Source organism: Grus americana, chromosome 33, assembly GCF_028858705.1.
Source record: "Grus americana isolate bGruAme1 chromosome 33, bGruAme1.mat, whole genome shotgun sequence".
Lineage (NCBI taxonomy): Eukaryota > Metazoa > Chordata > Aves > Gruiformes > Gruidae > Grus > Grus americana.
The window spans coordinates 1,207,600-1,224,458 of NC_072884.1; the positions used below are offsets into that span (position 1 = coordinate 1,207,600).

Below are 16,859 nucleotides of genomic sequence, written 5' to 3' on the forward strand. Positions count from 1 at the left end.
GGCCGGGCCGGAGGGGCCGCCTCAGGGGGGACCGTACCACTGCGAGGCGGGGGGGGGGGGCGGGCAGGAGGGCGTACCACTGCGGGGAGGGGGGGGGGTGCTGCCTCAGGGGGGACCGTACCACTGCGGGGGGGGTGTGGGAGGGACGTACCACTGCGGGGCGAGTAGGGGGGGTCGGGAGGGACCGTACCACTGCGGGGAGTGGGGGCGGCGGGCCGTACCACTAGGGGACGGGGGGGACACGGGCCATAGCACTGCGGGGATGGGGGGGGGAAAGAGCTGTCACAGCGGGTGTGGGCTGTACCACTGTGGGGAAAGGGGGGGGGAATGGGCTGTACCACTGTAGGGATGGGGGGGTGCACTGTACAATGTGGGGGACACACCATAGTGCGGTGAAGATGGGGGGGGGACACAGGCGGTACCATGGCAGGGCGGGGGGGGGGGGGGACGGACAGCCCCAGGGCTGCTCTATGCCACCCAGCAACAGCCCAGGGTGGGCCCCAGCTGTGGGACCCTCAGCCCCTCGCACGCACGTGCAACGCAGTGCAAACCCCCGGCACAGCCCCGTGCCGGGCCCCCCGGCGTCCCCCCATGCTTCGGCGAGGCCCCCCGGCTCCCGCCTGGCTGTAATGAATCATGACGGCAGCCATGGCCCTTCCCGTTCCCATGGGGTTCCCCCATCCATCACCATCCCCGCCAGGAGCTGCCCTCAGCATCGGGGGGGGGGGCTCTGCTGGCCGGGCTTGGGGGTCCCCATTGCCACAGCATGGCGGGCGATGGGGAAACAGTGGACTTTCCCCTCCTCATCGCCCGCAGAGGCGGTCAGGGACCTGCACGGGGCCCCGGCGCTGCAAAAGCAGCCAAAACGCCACGGGTCATTGCCAGGGCGCCTGCGGAGTGCCGAGATGGGGACCTGTCTGACGGCTGCGGTGAGGGACAGGAAATGAAACCCCCCACCCCCATTTCTTCTGCACGCTCTCAGGGAGGAAACGGGGCCAAATTGGGGCATCAGAGGTTTTGGCGCCGGCACCGGCACCGGCATCCCAAGCTCGAGCCAGCACCGGGGAGCATGAGGAACCGGGTTGGGGCGGCTGCAGGAGCACAGAGGGGGCCCGTGGGGCCGGGGAGGAGGGGAGCGCGTATCCCCTCACTTCCCCCTGGTGCGGCCCAGGCCTTCCTCAAAATGCTGTCACCGCCGCGGTGAGGAAGCAACTGCGGTCAAGGCAGGAGCCATGCGAGACGGCGGCGATGAAGCGTCTGCCCGACCCGATACCACGGCATCGCCCGCCAGCGCACAGGCAGGCAGCGAAAGCCGGGGCGACGACAAAGATCTACCGCGGTGGGAGGAAACGGTTCCCGGTGGGAAAAGCTGCCGAGCACTGAACATCCCCATCCAGCCACACTCGGGGTCCCTCCCGTGTCCCCCCCTCAGCCCTCCCCGAAGGCGCACCAGGGAGCGGGGGGACGCGGTGGTCCCCATCCCAGGCCAGGAAGGAGGCGGAGGCGGGTGGAGAAGCACCGTTTTAATACAACTGTCACCCCTGGGGGGGGGGCACTGAGGATGGGGGGGCGCTCCTGGGGGGATCACAGGGATATGGGGGGGCCCCGGCAGAGCCGGTCATGACGGGGCCACCCCCCGCACTCCGCGTGCCAGCACGCGGCAGGACCATGGAGCAGAGCTTGAGGATGCAGGGGGTCCCCCCGTATGTGCGTCCCCCCCCCGCCACGGCGTGCACCCCAGGCCTGGTTTTCCTGGCAAAGCCCCCCCACCCCCTCGCCGACGGCTGGAGCAGCGGTCGGAGCCACCCACGGTGCCGGGGAGCAGCCGGGGGCAGAGGATTTGCCACTGGCGCCAGGGGTGCCGCGGGGAGCCGGGCGCAGGGAGGGGCCCCAGGACCCGTCTGACAGGTCCCGCGGGGGCCCCGGGGCTCGGGCAGGGCGTGGGAAGAGCAACACGCGTGCCCGCGCCCGTGCACACGCACACGCCGGCGCGCACGCCGGTCACGGCAATCCCAGCCGGAGCGTCGGCATCACTGCCGGCAAACGGGGATGCCCCGGGGGGTTGGGGGGTGATGCCTGGGATGAAGGTGCAGTTGTCCATCCGTACCTGGAAAAACGTCCACCCCGACCCCACTCCCTTCGTACCACTGCCCCAGCCGCGGGGCGGCCGTGGCACAGCCATGGGGCGGCCGTGGGGCGGCCAGGACCCCCCCTAGACGGAGGTGGTACACTCGCGGGTGACAGGCGAAGTGGGTAACTCATATTTTGGGGTGCAGCGGTCCAGCGAGCTGGAGGTGCGGAGCGGGAGCCCGCAGCGGCCGGGGGGCTGGTCCCGGCGCCCAGCCCCGCAGCAGCACAGCACCCGCAGGAACTCCCGGCGCATGTCCTTGCTCCGCAGGGTGTAGATGATGGGGTTGGCGGCCGAGTTGAGCGTGGCAAAGGCAAAAAAATAGTTCGCCTTATAGAGGATCCGGCACGCCCGAACGGGGCAGGAGGCGTCCATGAGGAGGATGATGAAGGCTGGCAGCCAGCAGACGATGAAGGCTCCCAGGACGATGGTGACCGTCTTGAGCAGGGCCAGGGTCTGGGTGGTGGCGATCTCGGCGTGGCTGGAGCGCACGATGCAGTAGATGCGGCTGTAGAGCCCCACGATGGCGAGGAGGATGAGGGTGAAGATGGTGATGACGAATAAGATGTAACGTTTGGAGTAGAGGGGGAGGACGGTGGAGCAATCCCGCAGGTCGCTCATGCAGTTCCAACCCATGATGGGGAGGCTGCCGATGGCAGCGGCGATCACCCAACAAGCCCCGATGAGCAGCACCATCCGACAGTTCTTGTCACTGCTGTAGACCTTGACCTTGGTGATGGCCACATGGCGCTCGATGGCGATGGCCAACAAGCTGAAGACGGAGGCGGCCAACGTGGCAAAGGCCGTGCCTTCCCGTACGAACCACTGCACCGGCGTCAAGTTGAAGGTGGTGGCTCCGGAGAACAAGATGTTGGCCATGAAGGCCAACCCAGCCAAGAGGTCGGAGAAAGCCAAGTTCCCGATGAAGATGTACATGGCCGAATGAAACTTCTTGTTGCGGTAAACGGAGATGAGCACCAGCAGGTTCTCCAGCACGATGAAGCAGCACAACACGATGATGAGGATGGAGACCACCCAACGGGAGGTGGTGGGGGAGCTATCTGAGCCTTCCTTGGTGTAGTTGTAGTGCTCCCGGATCTTGTCCGTGTTGAAGTATTCCTTGTAGATGCTCCCCATGGTTCCTCGCCGGCCGCGGCTCCGCTCGCCGCCCGTCCCGCCGACCTCAGCGCTGCCAGGACATGGTGTCGGCGATCCCGGGCTACGGAGACCTGCGGGGCAGAAGAGACGGGGTGACAACGGCGCCAGGATCCCCCGACTGCAGCAAGATGGGGAGCTGCGCACAGCTGGGTGCGCAGCTGGTTTGGCGAGGAGCGAGACATGAGATCCTGCTGTGTAACATCTGCACCAGCACGGCAGAAATAACTCAAAAAGGAAGTCGTGATGGTTAGATGACAAACGCACCTTTAAGCCGCCTGGGGCACAAAGTGGAGCCGGTGGGACTGTCCTGCCGCTAACATAGTAGAGGTGATGCTCTGAGGTGAGTACAACCGTGGTGCAAAGTGGCCCGGGGTGGGGGGGACACATGGGGGTCCCGGGGGGACCCTCCCTGGGGATGGGGACGAGGAGCTGCTGTGGGGTGAAGCCCTGGGTGCCTTCCTCGGGGGGACGGAAGAGCCACGGCCGAGGTGGAGAGGACGCCCCCATCCTGGTGAGGGGTGGGACCCCCTTGGTTGGGGGGGGGGGGTAGTTAGGGTGGTGGGGACCATGCACCCCAAAATTAGGGATAGGGGACACAGTAATGTCTCCCTTCCCCTAATTTGGGGTGGGGAGCAGGTACTGTCCCCCCTCGATTAGGGAGGGGGTCCCTGCGTGTGCCCGGGTAGGATGGGGCACCCAGTACCATCGTGTCCCCCCCCAGTCAGGGATGGGACACTCGGTACCGTACCCCCACCTCCCCGTTTAGGGGCGGGACACTCGGTACGTCTGCCCGCCCCCAAAGTTAGGGACAGGACCCCCGATACTGGGTCCCCGGTGTCCCCCTTAGGGATGGGGACACCCGATACCGCCGTGTCTCCCCCCCTCCCCAAAGTTAGGGACGGGACCCCCGGTTAGAGCCCCCCCCCCCTTCCCGGTTCCCCCCCGTGCCGGGACGGACCCCCGAGGGGAGCGGGTGGGTTCGGGACGGGCCCGGGGTCCGGGAGGGGGGAAAGATGGGGGGGAAGGAGCCCCGCGCCCCGCCGCACCTCCAGCCGCCGCCGCCGCCGCCCGGGCTCTTGCGCAGCCGCGCCCGGTGCCGGGGCACCGCCCCTCGCTCCCGCCGCCCCGGGACCCCCCCCCCCTCCGGGTCCCCGCCGAGGGCAGCGGTCCCGGGAGGAGCCGCCGGTCCCGGGAGGAGCCGCCGCCCCGAGCAGAGGCACGACCGCCGCCGCCGCCGCCGCCGCCGAGCATCGGCCGCTTCCCCTTCCCGCGCCCGCCCCGCCACCGGCCGCCCCCGGCCCCGGCTGCGGGCGGAGCCAGGGGAATGGGGGGGGAACGGGAGGGGAAGGGGAGAGAGGGGACCCCCGGGAGCCTGCTCCGGGAACCGCCCCGGGATCCGCACAGGGATCCTGCCCCGGGATCCGCACAGGGATCCACACCGGGAGCCTGCTCCGGGAACCGCCCCGGGATCCGCACAGGGATCTGCACAGGGATCCTGCCCCAGGAACTGCCCCAGGGATCCTGCACCGGGATCCTGCTCCAGGAACCGCCCCGGGATCTGCACAGGGATCCACCCCAGGACCCTGCTCCGGGGTCCTGCCCCGGGATCCACGCAGGGATCCTGCCCCAGGATCCTGCACCCGGACTCACACTGGGATCTGCACCAGGATCCACCCCAGGATCCTGCACTGGGATCCTGCCCCAGGACCCCTCACCAGGACCCGCCTCAAGATCCTCCCCAGGCCCCTGCACCAGGCCCCCCCCCCTGGACCCCCCCTTTCCTCAGCCCCCACGCTGGGATCGCCCCCCCAGACCCCCCTCAGGACCCCAGTATCCAGGGGGGTCCCAGGCAGGATCAGGGCGGGGGGGGCCCAGGCAGGGGTGAGCATCCCCGGTGCGGCTGGGCCAGGGGGCAGCGGCGGGGGGGGGGCTGGGAGCCCCCCGGCCATGGGCGCAGGGGGAGGGGCTGCGGTGGGGGCACACAGGGCCCCTTGTTCCCAAAATATCCCCGCTCCAACCCCGGGGCCGCTCGGCCACCGAGGAGCAAATTGGATCAGGCCTGGGCAGCCAGCGCCCGGCCGGGCTTAGCGCCGGGTTTAAATAACCGCGGAGGTGGCGGCCAGATGGTGCCGGGGCAGGGGCAGGATCCGGCCCCGTGGGGTGCGGGACCCCGCCGTGCCCCCCGCTCCGGCACACACATGTGGGGACACGCTTGCAAGTGGGTGGGTGCTCAGGCACGGGGGGAAAAGATGCGCGGCGTGGCGCGGTGTGACCTCGCAGTTGGCCATCGCCACCGAACTGCCCTGGCACAGGACCCCCGAGACCTTGGGGACCCCCTGAACTGCACGATACCGACCTCGACCCAACCGAGGCGGCCGCTTGGCGCCGCGCCGTGCACGGAGTGTTTACCAAGCGGTGGCCGGCGGCGGCAACCTGGCTGCTCCAAATTCCTGCATGGCTGAGGGGTCCTGGCTGGGGGGGGCCGCGGCAGGAGCCAGGGGGGCAGCCGGCAGCACCCCGACACCGAGGGAGCACCGGGGGCATTAACCAGGGCGCAGCGAGGCACCGGTGAGGGCACCGCGGTGCTGCGGTGTGCGACTGAGGGCACCGGCACGCCGGGACACCTGGATGGGTGCCACCAAGGACACACGGGTGCTGGCACCCTGTTGCACACCCAGGTGGGTGCCAGCGAGGGCACACGGGCGCCGGAACCCCGTTGCACACCCAGGTGGGTGCCACTGAAGACACGCGGGTGCTGGCACCCTGTGGCACAGCCGGGTGGGTGCCAGCGAAGGCACACGGGTGCACACCCGAGGGCACAGCCTCACCAGCACCCCGCGGCACGCGGGGACGGTCCCGGGGCAGAGCTGGTGATGCCACCCACGGGCCGGCGGGCGCTCACCGCAGCCGTTAGCCGTTGCACAAGCGGGGAGCCGGGGGGGGGGGGTGTGTGTGTGCCAACGAGCGCAGCTCCCCTGGGGGGGGCCTCCCGCCAGCTGTGAGCCAGATGTTGATGAAGCCAAAACAGCTGGACCGGATCCGGGCACCCGCTTCCCGCCCCAGCGCAGCGGGGTGGCCTGGCCGCCGGCAAGCGGGACAATGGCCGCGGCCACCATCACCATCACCGCGGTGGGACGGTCGCCAAAGACCCCCAAGCCGCGAAGGTTTCGGCACCCTGAGCCCCCCGCCTAGGGTGTCACCCGTGAAACACCCCCACACACACTTTGTCACCACGGGGCACCCCACTTTGTAACTCTGGGGGCAGCCCCACTCATCACCGTGGGACGGACGAGGGTGCGGGCCACGGCCACCTCCCTTTGGGGACACGCGGGGGTCCCCCCCACCTCCCGGAGTGGGGTCCCTCTGTGGATGCGCCCCCCCCCCCTCCGGGGCTTGGGATGAGGAGGGGATGTGGGAGGGGGACACGCGTGGGTCCCACGCGTGGAGGGGAAGCGCCGATGCTTGGATGAGCGGGGGGTGTGGGGTGGGGGGGGGTGGAATCAAGGTCTTACCGGCTGTTTTCCCGGTCCCGGTCCCGGTGCCGCTGCCGGTACCGGCAGCACAGCGCTCCTGCCCGCCGATCGGTTGCAACATGTGCGGGGGCGGGGGGGGGGGGGGGGGCGGAAGGCGGAGCAGGAGCAGCTTTGTGGGTGTTTTTCTACGCCCCGTGGAGAGAAGAGGCCACTCGTGTCCGCACCCCCCTCTCCTCCACGACCCACGCGGATGTCTGGGTCCCCCCGTGTCCTGAGGGGGGGGGGAGGCACCAAAAACGGGGCGGGGGGGGGGGCGAGAGCCCCCCCCCGTGCCCTCCCCACGTGGGCAAGAGCCCACCCCCGCCCCGTGGAAGGGGGAGGTCGTGGCCCCACCCACGCCGTATTCCACTAGCGGGGGTGCCCCACGGGAAAGTTTGTCGGTGGCTTTTTGTCACGGAGCAGCTGTGACATCAATGACAGGAACAGATACGTCAGGGAGAGGGGGGTTCCCCTTCTTTACCCCCTACCCCCCCCAAAAAAAAGGGGGGGAACATCCACTCAGGAAAGTGCCAGATTTTAGGGGTCCCACCCGTGGTGGTGGATTCTTGCCCCCAGAAATCAAAACGCTGGGGACTGGGGTGCAGGATCAGGCCCTGAATCCCAACCGGGATCGGATCCCTCACCCCAATTTTGGGGGGGCTAAAGGGGGGGGTGTGTGTCCCCCCCCACTTCCCAACGCTTCGGCAAAGGGATTTTCACGCCTGGAAACGCTTCCAGGACTTTCCACGGCTCGGCCGGGGGCCAGCGAGCAGGGAAGGATCCTGCCAAGAAGGAGGGGGGGAGCTGGAAAGGGGAGACAGCCCCCCCCCAACAGTCCCCCCCCCCCAAATATTGAGGAGACACCCCCTCCCAAGCAGCCCCTGGGCACTGGGAGAGGGGTGGGGGGGTCCCTGCAGCCCCCCCACCCGGCATCGAGGGGCCGGGGAAGGGATTTAATTGGAAACAGGCGGCGGGATCGAGGGGGGGGGGGGGAGGGGATGGGCAGGATGAGGCCCCCCCCCCCTCCTCGCCCCCGGACCCCCGGGACGGCTGCGCACGGCTCGGCCCCCGTGACTTGGCCAGCAGAGCCCACCCGCCCCCAGGCCGGGGCCGGATCCTGGCTCGCCGAAAGGCGCTGGGAGGGGAATTGTTCCCAGATGGGCTTGGGGGGGGGGGGCCCCCACCCCCCATCCTGACCCCCCACCCCACCCCCCCCCATCCTGGCCCCACCACGGGCCAAGCGCCGAGTTCACCGCCGGTTATCGGAGCCTGGGATCCAACCGGGATCAACGCCCTGGCAGGACCCCCGCGCCCCCGGTGGGGAACCTGGGGGGGGGGGGGGCGGACACGACACCCCCAGCCCGGCCCCCCCAAGCCGGAGCACGGTGGGGGGATGCCGGGTGACCCCGCTCTCACAGCCGGCACCGTCCACCGGCGCGATTACGCCATGACGGGCGTCAAGGTGACCAGCCCGCCCCGCGTCCTCTGTGCTGTCCCGGTGCCATGCGGCCCCGAGGAATGCTGCGGTGCAACCGGGAAGCGGCACCGGGAAGGGGAAGGGGCACCGGGAAGTGGCACTGGGAAGGGGAAGAGACACTGGGAAGTGGAAGGTGCACTGGGAAGTGGCACTGGGAAGGGGAAGGGGCACCGGGAAGCGGCACCGGTGCCAGCGCTCGTGGCCGCTCTGGGCAGGGGTCGGTGTCGGTGGGTGCTGCCGGCACAGCCAGGCCGCGTCCCCGGGAGCACGGCGGCACAGCACGGCTCCGGCACGAGGCCCAGCTGCGGCCAGGGAGGGTTTGGGGTTGGGAACCAACGCCAGCCCCTGGGGGGGGGGGGGGGCCAGCACCCCAACACCAGCTCAGCCGCGGCCTGGCCCCGAGCCCCCCATCACCGTGGCCGGGCACCCCTGGGGGGGAGGGTCCCACTATGGTGGGGCCGGGCTGGGCCACACGCTGGGGGAGAAGGGGTGGGGGGGGCACTGGGCTGGGGGGGGTTCAGGGTGGGGGATATTGGGGGGGGAAACGGGGGGGGCAGTTGGGTGGGGGGGTGATGAGGTACCCTGGGCTGAGGGTAATGGGGTGGGGGATTTGGGGGGCAATGGGGGGTAACAGGGGGTGAGGGGGTCAATGGGGGGGTAACGGGGGGGCGGGGGGATATTGGGGGTGGGGGCATTGTGCGGGCTGCACCGGGGCGGAGGGACTCCGTGGGGTCCGGCCCTGCTCCCTCGCTTCCTCCCCCCTCTCCGTCCTCCCGCTCTCCTCCCCTTCCTCCTCCCCTTCCTCCTCCCCTTCCTCCTCCCCTTCCTCCTCCCCTTCCTCTCCTTCCTCCTCCTCCTCTCCCGCCCTTCCGCTTCCGCCGGAAGTGCCCTCGCGCTCCCTGAGGACGTCATCGCGGCGCGCCGGGCGGCCGCGCGCTCCCGCCATGTTCCGTGCGGGGGGGCCCCGCGTTGCCGCCGCCGCCGTCAGGGCTTGGGCTTGGGCCCGGGCCCGGGGACGGGCCGGGGCCGTGGGGGTGAGAACCGGGGCCGGGGGGGAGGGCCGAGGGGCGGCCGGGGCCGCGTAGGGGGCGGGCGGAGGTCGGAAGCCGCGTCCCCGGCTCAACGGTCGCCCTCCCGCCAGGTCTCGTCCGCTCCCGCCGGGCCCCCCGCGGCCCCCGAGCTCCGTAGGGGTGAGTCCGCCGGGGTATTGGAGGGTCTCGGGGTGGGCAACGGGGACGGGCGGCTGTTGGAACGGGGGTTACCGGGGTGGGGTATCTGCGGGGTGGGGGCCGTCCTGGGGACACCAGGGACGGGGGTGGGCTGGGTCGGGACCGTCCTGGGGACGTGGGGATGAGCAGGGTCAGGGCAGAGGGGACACCCTGGGAGGATGGGGAGAGGGTGGCCGTGGGGGTGGAGGCACCCTGGGGACGGTGGGGACACCCTGGGGACAGTGTGGCCGTGGGGTTGGGGACAACGGGGACAGGGTGGCCGTGGGGTTGGGGCTGCAGAACTATTCTGGGGGGGCGGGGACAACCAGGGACAGCTGTCCCTGGTCTTGGGGCATCTGGGGCCCCCCCTTTGTCCCCGGCCGGAGGTTCTCTGTGGCTCGGCAGAGCCGCCGTGATCCCCGCTGCTCTCGTTGTGTGTGCGTCCCCCCCGCCAGAGAAGCCGCTGCTGCCAGCGCTGCCACGGTCCCCCATCCTGCGGGCCTGCAGCGTCCCCGTCCCCCCACACCGCTCCCCCGTGCAGGCCTGGGTGGAGTCGCTGCAGCACCACGATGACGAATGCCGAGGCCTGACCGACCTCCACCCCGATGTCTTCGCCGTCAGGCCCAGGTGGGGCTGGGGCCTGTTGGGGACGGGGGGTGGCCCTCGGGGATGGCCTGGGGGGGGGGGTGGGTGGGGGTCCCCGAGTGGGGGGTCCCCTTGCTGAGTGTCCCCCTCATCTCTGCAGGCTGGACATCCTGCACATGGTGGCGATGTGGCAGAAGAATTTCAAGAGGATCGTGAGTATGGGGAGGGGGTTTGGGGGGGCTGGGTGGGGGGGAGAGGGGAAGGGGGAGCAGGAAGGGGAGGTCTGGAGATGGAGGGGGGGTCTGAGCAGGAGGGAGGAGGTTGAGGAGGGTCGGGGGTGCAGAGAGGGGGCTGGGGAGGGGTGAGGGGGGGCTGGGGGAGCACAGGGGGACCTGGGGGGGCAGAGGGAGGCTGTGGGGGGACACAGAGCAGCAGCCTGTCACCTCGCTGCAGAGGCGGCAGCTGGGACCGGGACTCCTGGGTTCCCTCCCTGCGTGGGGAGGGGGACAGGAGGGACACAAGGGGCCCGTCCCCAAATGTCCCCGTGTGTGTCGTCCCCCCGCCCAGAGCTATGCCAAGGTGAAGACGCGGGCAGAGGTGCGGGGGGGCGGCAGGAAACCCTGGCGGCAGAAAGGATCGGGCCGGGCCCGGCACGGCAGCATCCGCTCGCCCCTGTGGCGCGGGGGTGAGTGGCTGTAGGTTGGGGGGAACCCCCAGACTTCAGGGGGGGCCTGCAGCTGGATTTGGCGGGGGGGTCACTGAGCCGGGACCCCTCGCAGGGGGCATCGCCCATGGGCCACGGGGTCCCACCAGCTACTACTACATGCTGCCCATGAAGGTGCGGGTGCTGGGGCTGAAGGTGGCACTGACGGTGAAGCTGATGCAGGTACGGGGTCCTCAGCATTTCGGGGTGCTCCCGGGAGGGATTGGGGATGCGGTGAAGCCCCCCCCTCACCAGCGATGTCCCTCTCTATCGCAGGATGATCTCCACATCGTCGACAGCCTGGAGATACCCACCGCCGACCCCCAGTATCTGCTGGACCTGGCGCGGTACCGGCGTTGGGGCCGCTCCGTCCTCATCGTTGACGTGTGAGTGCAGGCAGCGCGGGCGCATGGGGAGCCCCAGGGACAGGCAGGGCTGCCTGCATGCTGCCGGGGGCTCTGGGGGTGTCCCGCCCCCCCCTCATTTCACCCTCTTCCCTCTAGCAACAAGGTGCCGGAGAACATCGGAACTGCGGCAGCCGGCCTGAAAACCATCAACCTGATCCCGGCATTAGGTGAGAGCTCCATGCTGAGTGTGGCTGCTGTCTCTGGGGCCCCCCCAAACCTGACAGGGCCCCCCCAAGCCCCCACCCTCGTGTCTCCGCAGGTCTCAACGTGCACAGCATGCTGAAGCACGAGACGCTGGTGCTCACGCTGGACACCGTCACCTTCCTGGAGAAGAAGTTGCTGTGGCATGACACCCGTTATTCAGCGCTCTACCCTTTCTCCATGCCCTACAGCGACTTCCCCTGACCCCCCCCAGGCAGGATCCACCCCCCCCCCGGCAGGATCCAGCCCCCCCCCCCCCTTTGGAAAAAGTTTTTGGGGGTGCCACGTGCTGCAGTGGCCACTAAAGTGGTTTCTAAGAGGTTTCTCCCAGTTGTTGCTTTTTTTTGTGCTCGGGGTGGGGGGGGTTTGCTCCCACCTCCCTCTGCAGCCCCCCCAAATTTGCCGGACCGTGGGGTCCCGCGTGGATTCGGTGTCTGTGGGTGGCCAGAATTTTCGGGGCGGCTGTGGCAGAGTGGTTTGTCTCCCCTTTCGTCATCAAGCCCAGCTGCCTCCCCTCCTGCAAGGGGCAGAGCTATCCGTGTACCCGCCCCTGCCGATGTGCCAGGATCTGGCTGCCCTTGCCAGAGCCGGCAAACGTTTCGGTGGGAGATTTATCTAACTGGGTGTTGTCTGGGGATGGCGGCTGGGGTTTCTGGTTATCGCTGGTGAGGCAGGAGGGTGGGCCTGGATATTTTGCCCCCCTTCCCCAGCATCCAGAGCTCCGGCACAGGAAGGTGGGGGCCAGGCGTAGAAGAAAGGGAGGAAATGTGGTAAGAGGCAACGTTTCCCCCGCTGCCGGTGCAACTGCGCTCACTGGTGCCAGACGATGGATCCCCGCCGGAGCTGGGGGGCGATGGCTTTGCTCTGCCTCCTCGTGCCGAGGGGTGAGTTGGGATGTGTGTGCCCCCCCCCTCTTTTCTCAGGCGTGGCCAAGGGGGACACCGGGGACGCTGGGAGCCTGCTGGCATTGCGGTTGGGTCCTGGCGCATGGGTGTCCCCGCCGGTGAGGCTGAGGGTAGTTTAGGGGATGCCAAGGGGGGGGTCCCGGTGCTGGCCCCCCACCACGGGGCTGGTTAGGGGGTACAGTGGGGCTGGACATGGCGCTGCAGCTGCTGCTGGGCGGTGCCGGTGTGGAAGTGGCTGTTTTGGCCACATCCTGGGCAGGACTTGCCTAATGGGTGCTGGATCCGCTGCCCACGCCTCGGGGCTGGGGGGGGTGGGTGGGTGTTGTTGCACCCAGTGTTGGGACCCCGACCGATTCCTGCCGTAACTGGGTGCCCTCTCCCAGGGCGCCCCGATCATTGCCGGGTATCCATCTCCCCCGAGGAACCGACGGTGGAGTTTGGCACCTCCCTCCTCTTCAACTGCACCAGCTCGTGCCGTAACTACAGCCGGCTGAACTGGGAGGTCTCCATCACCAAGATGGGGGCGCAGGGACCCGGTTGGGTGTCCCTCAATATCCCCAACGTCACCGACTGGAGCTTGGAGCTCCAGTGTTTCGGCATGTTCGGGGGGGAGCGGGTAATCACAAGCACCACTCTCCGCGCTTACCGTAAGGACCGTGGCATGGTGGGGAAACGGCGGTGGTGCCGGCGGGTGGTCCCGGCACCCTCCCGGTCGCCTCGACCCCACTTTCGTTCCCCGCAGGGTTCTCGCCCCCCCAAATTTATCTGGAGGGTGACGTGGTGGCGGGCAAAGAGGCGCGTGTCACCTGCAACGCGTCCGCCCAGGTCTCCCGCTCCGACCCCCCAAATCTTAGCCTGACGCTGCGGGGTGGGGGGCTCCCCCCCAGCACCCACTGGGGTCCCTCCGTGGCGTTGGATTTCACGGCGCGGCCGGAGCAGCACGGCCAGGAGGTGACGTGTGAGGCCGTGTTACAGCTTGGGCGCCATACGGTCAACGCCAGCGCCACCACCGCGCTGCAGGTCTGGGGTGAGTTCTGGGACATGGGGGGGGGGGCGGAAAACCCCCTCGTGGCTGGAAATGCCGGTGCTGCCGGCGGCGCGAGCCTGGGGTGCCCCACGGTCAGGGTGGGCTCCGGCATGGGGTGAGGAGGAGGGGGGGCACCCAGCCGGGCTCTGGGTGCCACTTCCCTGCCACCCCCCCTCCAGCCGCCCCCCACGATGTCCGGGTGCGGGCATCGCGCACCGTATTCACCGCCGGTGCAAACCTCACGGTGATGTGCCGGGCGGAGGGGAACCCCCCGCCGCGGTTCCGCTGGGAGCTGCCCACCAACGCCGGCTGGGAGCTGCAGGACGGCGGCACCACCGTCACCATCCCGGCTGGCCAACGGGCGCACGGTGGCACCTACCGCTGCCTGGCCGAGAACCGCTACGGCACCGGCACTGCCAGCATCGACATCCTCTTCCAAGGTGAGGGGCATCCGCGGTGCCCGGTGGCATCCAGTCCCACACCAGGACCGGGTGCTGTGGCACGGGGGTGGCACGGAGCGGGTGTAAGCGGTGGAGAAGGGGACGGAGGTGGCGTCTCCCGGTGATGCCGGTCCCGGTGCCCGTCCTGGTGTTCGGCTCAACCCCCCTCCTCTCCCGCAGCATCCTCCCGCAGCCCCCTGATCCCCGTGGTCGTGACCTTGGCTGTGGTCGTCACGCTGGCCGCTCTCACCGTCACCTGGTGGTTTTCCCGTGCCCGAAGCTGGAAGCCGATGCCGGATGGATCCCAGCCCAACTAGTCCTGCCTGGCCACGCTGTACGTGGGAGCAAAGAGCAATTTTCCTCCATCTCTCTGTGTATTTTTCCCAATTTTTCCCAGTTTGCCGGTTCCGGCACGGCTCCAGCGCGAGGGTGGTGCATGGGAAGGGAGAGGCATCGGTTCTGGGCATCCATCCCAGCTGCTGGCACCGCTTTGGCTCCGGGCGGGGGGGGGGGAAATCCTGGGGCGAGTCTGGGCACTGCAGGAGCAGAACCTTTCCTGACACTCACGTGGCTGAGAGTTAACGAGTCGCCTTCGTTAGCGGGAGGGCAGAGGGACACGGGGCGGGGGGGGGGGTGAGGCCACGCTGGGGCTGCTCGCTGGGATCTTGCCAGCTCCCGCTTTCACTTCGGGTCCAGGTCACTCGGGGGCGAGCGTGCAACGGGGCTCGGGGCCCGCAGCGAGTGTGCAATGCAGTTTAGAGCCTGCAGCGAGCGTGCAATGGGGCTCGGGCCTCACAGCGAGCGTGCAATGGAGTTTAGAGCCTGCAGCGAGCGTGCAATGGGGCTCGGGCCTCACAGCGAGCGTGCAATGGCGTTTAGAGCCTGCAGCAAGCGTGCAATGGGGCTCGGACCTCACAGCGAGCGTGCAATGGAGTTTAGAGCCTGCAGCTAGTGTGCAACGGGGCTTAGAGCCCACGGTGAATGTGTAACAGGGCTTGGAGCCTGGAGCGAGTGTGCAATGGGGCCTGGAGCCCGCAGCAAGTGTGCAGCTCAGCTTGGAGCTTGCAGTGAGCGTGTAATGGAGCCTAGCGCCTGCAGCAAGCGTGCAACGGGGCTCGGAGCTCACTGCAAGCGTGCGACGGGGCTTGGAGCTCGCTGCAAGCGTGCAATGGAGCCTAGAGCTCACAGCGAGTGTGCAAGGGGACTTGGAGCCCACGGCGAGTGTGCAATGGAGCTCAGAGCCTGCAGCGAGCGTGGCGGGGGCTGGCTGGCGCTGTTGCTGCTGTCGGGCGCCGGGGCAGGATCTGTCCCCGGGAACCGGGGACGAGCAGAGCCGCGGCGCAGCCGGGTGGAAATGCCGGTGCTTGACCGGGAGCTGAGGGCGCGCGTGGCCCCACCGTGTGCCAGCAGGGTGGGGGGGGACACCGGGGAAGCCCCTGGCCGGGCCCCACGGCAGCCGGACGTGGGAGGACGCGGCTTGAGTGCGGTTCCTGCCGGGAGTGGCCGCGATGGCCGGGGGGACGCTGGCAGGTGGCCCTGGCCTGCACCGTGGGATGTGTCCTGCATCGGGAAGGGTCACATCCTGTACAGGGGCTGTATCCTGTACAGGGGAACCGTGCTCTGCACAGGGGCTGGATCCTGCACCAGGGCCGTGTCCTGCAATGGGACCTGGCCCTGTCCCCCACCTCCCTCCCCATGCGTCCCGTGTCCCTGTGTCCCCCATGTCCTGCCAGTCCATCCCGTGTCCCCAGGGTCCCTCTCAATCCGTCCCTGCATCCCTGTCCCCCACCTCCCTCCCCATCCATCCCTGTCTCCCATATCCCTGTGCCCCCGTGTCCCTGCCAGTCCTCCCCCATGTCCCCTGTCCCCCAGCTCCCCCCATCCATCCCCATGTCCCCCCATCCCCCCACGTCCATCCCCATGTCCCCTGGCTCCCTCCCGTCCATCCCCATGTCCCCCAGCCCCCCGTCCATCCCCATGTCCCCTGGCTCCCTCCCGTCCATCCCCCTGTCCCCCATGTCCCCCCATCCATCCCCATGTCCCCTGGCTCCCTCCCGTCCATCCCCATGTCCCCCCATCCCCCATCCATCCCCATGTCCCCTGGCTCCCTCCTGTCCATCCCCATGTCCCCCCATCCCCCCCGGCCATCCCCATGTCCCCTGGCTCCCTCCCATCCATCCCCCTGTCCCCCATGTCCCCCCATCCATCCCCATGTCCCCATGTCCCCTGGCTCCCTCCCGTCCATCTCCCTGTCCCCCATGTCCCCCCATCCATCCCCATGTCCCCATGTCCCCTGGCTCCCTCCCGTCCATCCCCCTGTCCCCCAGCCCCCCCGCGCTGCTGAGCCAGCACGTGGGCAGGAACTGCCCTTTACCCACACCAGCGAGGGCCATGGCCTCCAACCACCGGCGAGTGCCGTGGCCAGGGAAGGTCGCCGGCTAGATAAGGGATTCTTTCCGGGAGCTGGACCAAGGCCACATGGCGGTGTGGGCTGCCCGGCGTTCCCGGTGCTGCTGACATAGCGGCTCCTAAACGGGAATAGGGCCGGGGACGAGCCCACCGGGGATGGTGACGGCACGGCCGTCGGGATGGGGGCAAGGCTGGGGGCCACCGAGGAGCTGTGCACCGGCCCTGGGGGGGATGTGGACGCCAGATCGTGGCATTTCGGCAGCAGATTTCGGGGAGGAACCTCGCCGCCCCGGCGCAGTTCCCATTGAGAAGTGTAGGTTCAGGGCTAGGTGCAGAAGTGAAACCGCGTGGCTGTGAGAATCTGCCCCGGACTTTCCTTCCCCCCCGGCAGAGCCAGGGCAGCAGCTCCGTGCTGGCGGCAAGAGAGAGGGTGTCATGGCTCGTGTGTGTCGCAACCAGAGCCTCCGGCAACCTTCCCGTACCCTTTGTCCGGCTGAGTCAGGAATAAAAACATCGGGAAGTCAACGGCCCGCGCTGTGCCCGGGGATTTGGATGGAGGGGTGCCAAGCCAAACCGCCGGCGCCTCGGCTCTGCCTCCCGGCTGACAGAGACTGAGGGGCCGCGCTGGTCTCCCCGGGGTCTGTCTGCTGCCTGTCCCTACAGCCCGGCAGTTCCCATCAGCCCCAAAAAAATTCCCTC

The 16,859-nt window shown here is 69.1% G+C and overlaps 3 protein-coding genes across 3 annotated transcripts; 2 read left to right on the forward strand and 1 right to left on the reverse strand.

The window, feature by feature from the left end:
- Positions 1-1,508: 1,508 nt before the first annotated feature.
- S1PR2 (sphingosine-1-phosphate receptor 2) lies at positions 1,509-6,920 on the reverse strand. The gene is made up of 2 exons (XM_054808098.1): positions 6,799-6,920; positions 1,509-3,357 (listed from the first exon to the last, which is right to left on the reverse strand). Exons 1-2 carry the CDS (start codon positions 6,878-6,880, stop codon positions 2,213-2,215), a joined length of 1,227 nt encoding a protein of 408 aa, XP_054664073.1. The 5' UTR covers positions 6,881-6,920; the 3' UTR covers positions 1,509-2,212.
- A 2,226-nt stretch (positions 6,921-9,146) lies between these two features.
- On the forward strand, positions 9,147-11,698 carry MRPL4 (mitochondrial ribosomal protein L4). The gene is made up of 9 exons (XM_054808020.1): positions 9,147-9,309; positions 9,417-9,465; positions 9,939-10,110; positions 10,229-10,280; positions 10,636-10,753; positions 10,848-10,954; positions 11,048-11,157; positions 11,275-11,345; positions 11,438-11,698. The coding sequence occupies exons 1-9, from the start codon at positions 9,220-9,222 to the stop codon at positions 11,581-11,583; spliced, it is 915 nt and encodes a 304-aa protein (XP_054663995.1). The 5' UTR covers positions 9,147-9,219; the 3' UTR covers positions 11,584-11,698.
- A 76-nt stretch (positions 11,699-11,774) lies between these two features.
- LOC129198584 (intercellular adhesion molecule 3-like) lies at positions 11,775-14,118 on the forward strand. The gene is made up of 5 exons (XM_054808019.1): positions 11,775-12,263; positions 12,668-12,931; positions 13,027-13,311; positions 13,491-13,751; positions 13,932-14,118. Exons 1-5 carry the CDS (start codon positions 12,206-12,208, stop codon positions 14,066-14,068), a joined length of 1,005 nt encoding a protein of 334 aa, XP_054663994.1. The 5' UTR covers positions 11,775-12,205; the 3' UTR covers positions 14,069-14,118.
- The last annotated feature ends 2,741 nt before the right edge of the window (positions 14,119-16,859 follow it).